General features: G+C 41.6%; 1 protein-coding gene across 1 annotated transcript; it reads right to left on the bottom strand.

Annotated features, from left to right (window-relative positions):
• Positions 1 to 3,002: 3,002 nt before the first annotated feature.
• LOC112064335 (ubiquitin-like) lies at positions 3,003 to 5,755 on the bottom strand. The gene is made up of 2 exons (XM_024121902.1): positions 5,576 to 5,755; positions 3,003 to 3,263 (listed from the first exon to the last, which is right to left on the bottom strand). The coding sequence occupies exons 1-2, from the start codon at positions 5,753 to 5,755 to the stop codon at positions 3,003 to 3,005; spliced, it is 441 nt and encodes a 146-aa protein (XP_023977670.1).
• Positions 5,756 to 6,634: the final 879 nt, after the last annotated feature.

Raw genomic sequence — 6,634 nt, forward strand, 5'->3', positions numbered from 1 at the left:
TCTCGATCCTTGCCTCCATTCTTTTTCTGAGGTCCTGGATCATCTTCACTATCATTATTCTGAATTCTTTTTCTGAAAGGTTGCCTATCTCCTCTTCATTTAGTTATTTTTCTGGGGCTTTATCTTGTTCCTTCATCTGGTACATAGTCCTCTGCCTTTTCATTTTGTCTGTGTTTCTGTGAATGTGGTTCTCATTCCACAGGCTGCAGGACTGTAGTTCTTCCTGCTTCTACTGTCTGTCCTCTGGTGGATGAGGCTATCTAAGAGGCTTGTGCAAGCTTCCTGATGGGAGGGACTGGTGGTGGGTAGAACTGGGTGTTGCTCTGGTGGGCAGAGCTCAGTAGAACTTTAATCTGCTTGTCTGTTGATGGGTGGGGCTGAGTTCCCTCCCTGTTGCTTGTTTGGCCTGAGGTGACCCAGCACTGGAGGCTACAGGCTCTTTAGTGGGGCTAATGGTGAAATCTGGGAGGGCTCACACCAAGGAATACTTCCCAGAACTTCTGCTGCCAGTGTCCCTGTCCCTGCAGTGAGCCACAGCCACCCCCTGCCTCTGCAGGAGACCCTCCAACATTAGCAGGTAGGTCTGGTTCAGTCTCCTATGGGGTCACTGCTCCTTCCACCTGTGTCCTGATGTGCACACTACTTTGTGTGTGCCCTCCAAGAGTGGAGTCTCTGTTTCCCTCAGTCCTGTAGAAGTCCTGCAATCCAATCCTGCTAGCCTTCAAAGTCTGATTCTCTGGGAATTCCTCCTCCCATTGCCAGACCCCCAGGTTGGGAAGCCTGATGTTGGGCTCAGAACCTTCACTCCAGTGGGTGGACTTCTGTGGTATAATCATTCTCCAGTTTGTGAGTCACCCACCCAGTGGTTATGGGATTTGATTTTATTGTGATTGCGCCCCCTCCTACTGTCTCACTGTGGCTTCTCCTTTGTCTTTGGATATGGGGTATTTTTTTGGTGCCTTCCAGAGTCTTCCCATTGATAATTGTTCAGCAGTTAGTTGTGATTCTGGTGCTCTCGCAAGAGGGAGTGAGCGTACATTGTTATACTCTGCCATCTTGAAGCAATCTACATTTGCATCTTATAATCTGTACATTAATAAGTAGTTTCCAAGCAAAATGAAAGTGTTTAATTTTTAATAATATACGCTTGCAAAAGGCAAAGCTATGAGTATGTGACCTGGTTCATCAGAATAGGGAAACAAAGGATTGTATGGATTTAAAGAATTCAAAGATGGAAAAGAAAGTTATGGCTCATGGCACATATTATAGATTAAGTCTGAAACCCAAAGAAGTTCAATTACTTGTCCAAGTTCATAAAACTAGTCAGGGCAAAACCAAGACTAAAAGAGAGGTCTCTCAATTTCCAGCCCCTTTCTTACATCACTACACCATGCTGCCCTTAGAATACTGGATTTTCATATCAATAGCTTAACCCATCTTGATCATATATCATAGAATTTTTTCTTAGTGATTGTTAGGAAAATACGTTTATGTGAGAAAATAACTATTTCACCACAGTTCTGAGCTCCAGTGGAAAGTGACAGTCTCCAGACTCCTTTGCCACTCAAATTCAGAATGTGTTACAATCCCCTGGAGACATTTTGCTGTGGATCCTTAAAAGGATTTAGGCAGCCAGTAATGAGTCAGTCCAGAAATAAACTGCTAACTACAAGATGGTATACTGAATCCTCATATAATGTGAATCTATGGGTCCTCTGTGAAGAGTGGGCTCTGTGATGTTTGCTAAACTCTGGAAGTTTTAGCATATGATGAGATCCAGGACAGAGAGGACATCTGAAGCCCTCTTGAATTCTAAATAGATCCAAGATGTGGAGAATCTTTCTAAAGTTTCTGACAGTTTCTTAAAAAATATTATTCACATTGCCATGTGATATAGGTAGCGTTCATTGAGAACTAGAAAGCTAAAAGAAGCTACAACTCTTTTTTCTGCAATTAAAAATACCAATTTGACATATTTTACTCACAATTACCAGGTTATCATCCATCCCAATGGCATGTAGCCATGCATTTATTCACTCTAAGGACTGGCTTTATTTCATGATCTTCTCATAAACTAGTCAGAAGAAGAGGAAATGCTCAAAGATGTTCCTTGGTTCTGATGACTATTCTTAGTGACTGTGTGGAAGGAAGGACCATTAAGAAAAATGAAACAAGAGAAGCAGGTCAGTGTGCATGGGCCAAGCTGATACATTATTCACTGATCCATTAGTCCAGCCAGTGTTTATTAAGTAAATGCAATTTTCTTGAAAAAAACTCACAGCCTAATAGCAGAAATAGATAATCAAAGAGATAAAGAAACAGGTAATTATTTGCGGATGAATATCCTGGTGGATCTTTCCAGCAGACAGGTTGAAAATGCTGAGCTTAAGGATGAAGTAGGAACTTACAGATCTGTCTGGATGGGAGAGGGTAAGCAAGGAATGTAACAATTCTTACAAATGGTGGCAGAATCCCTTTTAAGGTGGGAATTCCTTTTTTTTGAAACTATAACTTAAGTGTTTAGGGGAGAAAATGGGATCCTTATTATTGGCTGGCTCCAAGGTCTCCAAGTATAGAGCTAAGTTTTCTGTTAGATAAAAGGTAGTGTGTGTGATTTGGCAGAGGGGAGGGGTGTGCGGGATGGGGAAGACTCGCAGATTCTAGAGCACTTCTAAAAGTGTGGTCTGTAGAACACTAGGGGTCCCTGACACCCTTTCAGGGGATCTGAAAAGTCTAAACCACTTACAAAGTAATACTTAGATGTTATTTTTTTTTTTTTTTTTTTTTTTATTGCATTGACACTTAGACTATTGGTACAAAAGCAGTGGTGGGTAAAAAAACTTTTTTTTTTCTTTTTTGCTACCATGCAACAAAACCTTTATTAACATTTTGAACAGGTTCAGCTATTACTGAAACTGGTAATTTCTAATCTTAAATTGGGGCAAATGGCTAGAGTGCAGCGTAATGCCATCATTGGGCATTATGAATGCAAGACTGAATAATTAACAGCCACCCCTCAGACATAGGACCAGGTGCAGGGTAGACTCTTTCTGGATGTTGTAATCAGAAAGAGTGTGGCCATCTTCCAGCTGTTTGCTTGCAAAGATGAGCCTCTGCTGGTCAGGGGGGATGCCTTCTTTTTCCTGGATCTTGGCCTTCACGTTCTCGATGGTGTCACTGGGCTCCACCTCCAGGGTGATGGTCTTGCCAGTCAAGGTTTTCACGAAGATCTGCCTTTTGACCTGTGAGAGAATCCGAAGATGCTGCGAATCCAATCACGCCGAGTCACATCCACGGCAACACAGGAGGACCCAATAATGCCAGTGGCCCCTCTGGTGCTTTACTGTGAATCCAGCCAATGGCAACAAACATTTTTTAAAGCTAATATCATTTAAGAATATCTTTGATGAGACAATAACAAACTGCTAATTTTATTAAATCTTGATTCTTGAGTATATTTCTCCCTTTCTGAGTATATATCTGGGAATGGCTAGATTTTCTTTATAAACTTCAACCAAAACTATTACTATAGATAGAATGCAGAAACACGTATAAGAATCAGTCATTTTCTATTATAAAGACATTAAAAAGGTTTGCAAGAATGTAAAATAATGCTGCACTCCATATCTATAGAGCTGCTGTGCTGTCCAAGATGGAGGCCACAGTCACATGTGACTGTTTACATTTAAATTCATTTAATTGACAATAAGTTAATCAATCTGTTTCCCAGTCTCACTAGGCTTACTTCAAGTGCTCCATGGCCACAATGTGGCTAGAGGCTACCATATTAGCACAGAAAACATTTCCATTATCACATAAATTTCTATTGGGCAGCACTGTTATAGAGTATAGAGTTGACCCTTGAACATCTGGGGGGTTAGAGGTGCTAACCCTCTGTACAGTGGAAAATCTGAGTATAATTTATAATCAACCCTTCATATACGAGGTTCCTCAGTATCGGCGGGTCTGACTCTGGATTCAACCAACCGCAGATCATGCAGTACCAGCATCTATAGTGAAAAACACCTGTGTTTAAGTGGACCCACACAGTTCAAACCCATATTTTTAAGGGCCAACTGTATATGTAAAGATGACTTTTGGGTCTCTGTGTTTCTATGCTAAAAGCAAGTTTTTAAGGAAAAAAAACCTGAAATGTATTTCCATTGGAATGTATAAAAATCAGCATTATTTCCATATAACTGGTCCCTGTCCTCTCCAAATCCACTTCCTTTGGGTACTTGGACTCAGATTCTCACTGTCATGGTCACTCAGATCAAGAATCAGAGGAAGTGGACACCTTTTCTTTACTCCACAGCTCAGAGGGTGTCAACTCAGGGTGTCCATATGCAATAAAGTCATCTTAGGTCAGCAGTCCCTGGAGTCAAGTGGCCCTTCTGCCAGTGGATCTCTTATGCAGATGGGAGGGGAAAAGCCAGAAAACATTTCTTTCCAACATGAATTCAAGTTACCCCCTCAATTGAACCATCTTGATGGTGCATTTCCCCCCAAATACACAGTTACCTCTTCTATGGCCAAAGTTTGCAGTATTTTTAACATGCATTTCTGATAATATGTCTCCACCCTGGAGTTTGCAAGCTTGTTAGGAAATGGAATGAGAGATTGCCTGTTAGCAGACGCCAATGCTTTACTGTCCCAATATTTTCTCTTCCTGTGATAACAACCATCATCATTCTCTTTTTAGGAGACAGAAACCCGTGCACAGAAATTTGTGTGCTGTTATTCGCAAGGTAACGATAGTTGAGTATTTACTCTCATGCTGGTGTTAATTAGTTCGCAGCATATTTTAGTCTGGGAACAACGCAAGTCAGCTAACATCTCTGAAGGACATCTTTTACACAGCTACATTATGTTCTGACAAAACCCAAGCAGCACTGCCAAGACACCAACGGTGCCTGGTAAACACGGTTTTGGCAAAGAGTGTAGAGGGATTTTTCTCAACTGGCAACCTGGCAAATCCAAGTTTACAAATGTGCCACCCTTGGTTAATTAGTGACTGTGTTGGCTTTTAATTTAATTTGAAGCAACGTGAGAAAAAATCAGGGGGAAAAAAGTAGATAAACAAGCCCACTAGTCTCACTGCTGGAGAAATGAAGTTACACAAGCATGAATGATCCGGTCTCGCAAAGAGCTTGATGGATGTGGTTGCTTCTGAAACACAAGAACATCTGGCTACAGTGCACAGCTGAGGGGGGAAAAAAAAGAAGAGTCCAAATTCATGGACACATTTCTGTCAGAGACATCCGGCAAACAGATGGCACTGATACCAAATAAAGTCCCATAGACATGCTGAGAGGTTTTTGAAAACTCATGTGTTCATAAATGCATTCTTTTTACCCCTTTATTTCCAGCTCAGTAACTTGTCATCAGCTCTTCTCTACTCGCTATCTTCAGAGCGATGGTATTTCTGAAGACAGAGGACTGAAGAGGGTCTGAATTATATTCTTGACCAAGTCTGGCCTGCTGTTCACCCTAATGGCAGGTCTCAGTCTAGGCTACAACCTATTGTTCTGAGAATGAAAACTTTCCACTTAAACGATAGGTTAATATACTGTACCAGCCAGCAGTAATTGAACACTTGCGTGCCAGACCCTGGATGAAGTGCTTGTCTTATCTCGTGTAATCTTTGTTGCAGCTGTTGGTAGTGGCTACTGTTATGACCACAGATTTGAAGATGAGGAAATTCAGGGACATACCTGAAGTTTTCCAACTCATCAGTGGCAAACATAACATTCATCCTTAGGTCCCTCTTGGCGAAAGAATGGGTTCTTAATTACTTCCCTGCTTATGAGTATTTGGGGAAAATGATGCACTCTTTGTCTGTGGTGGGTAAGACTCAGGCAATCAGAAGATGAGATGTATCAGTCAGAACAGTGAGTTGCTATAGTCTCCTGAACAGAGAATAATATATTGTTGGGCAAATACATATAGAACCTGAAATTTAAGAGGGATTTTTGCTTCTTGCTGTGATCCACTCCTTGTCCAGATGATCCTTTAAGCGTGGAAGGGGGTGGGGGGAATAGAGTGCGGCAGCAGAGACTATCTGGAAGCACATGGAAATCGGTATTTGCCGGAGGACTGCAGGCCTCTGATGAGTATGGCCAGCGCCCCAGGGACTCACACACTGCCCCCCATCTGCCCCTAACTGAAACCACACAGGAACGGGGTAATCCTAACAGAAAGGAAACACCCCTGGGCTCACTCACTCCCTTTCTCATAGGTGATCACAAATGTCCACAAACATGAACAACATCCATGCAGACGAGATGTAAGAGAAATTCGAAGCATACATGGAGAAATGTTAAAAATACTTTGCACTCCATGAGGTATAACAGTATCAGCAATCCTAGAGTTCTTAAAATCAGACATGACACTGGCACCTGGTGATGCTGAAGCAACATATACTTTCAGTAAGTGTGAATCTAATGATCTAATTCTTTCATTCACTAAAGAGGATCTGGTAATAAGACCTTCTGCAGAAAAAGGCTTAAAAAGGCAAGAGTGATGTTAGTACTATTACATTATGTGCGTCATACAATTTTTGAGACACAGACTTGTGGCCTAAACTGACAGTGGAATCTGTATACGGCAATGAATAGTTTGCATGTTTTCAGAC

Source organism: Physeter macrocephalus, chromosome 18 (genome assembly GCF_002837175.3).
Source record: "Physeter macrocephalus isolate SW-GA chromosome 18, ASM283717v5, whole genome shotgun sequence".
Taxonomy (NCBI): domain Eukaryota; kingdom Metazoa; phylum Chordata; class Mammalia; order Artiodactyla; family Physeteridae; genus Physeter; species Physeter macrocephalus.

Excerpts from the sequence above, each read along its gene's own strand:
- LOC112064335 (XM_024121902.1), bottom strand. The coding sequence starts at position 5,755 with ATGAATGTTATGTTTGCCACTGATGAGTTGGAAAACTTCAGGTATGTC. Across the intron at positions 3,264-5,575 it reads TGTTCAATTACTGCTGGCTG|CATCTTCGGATTCTCTCACA; the intron begins GTACAGTATATT and ends TTGGATTCGCAG.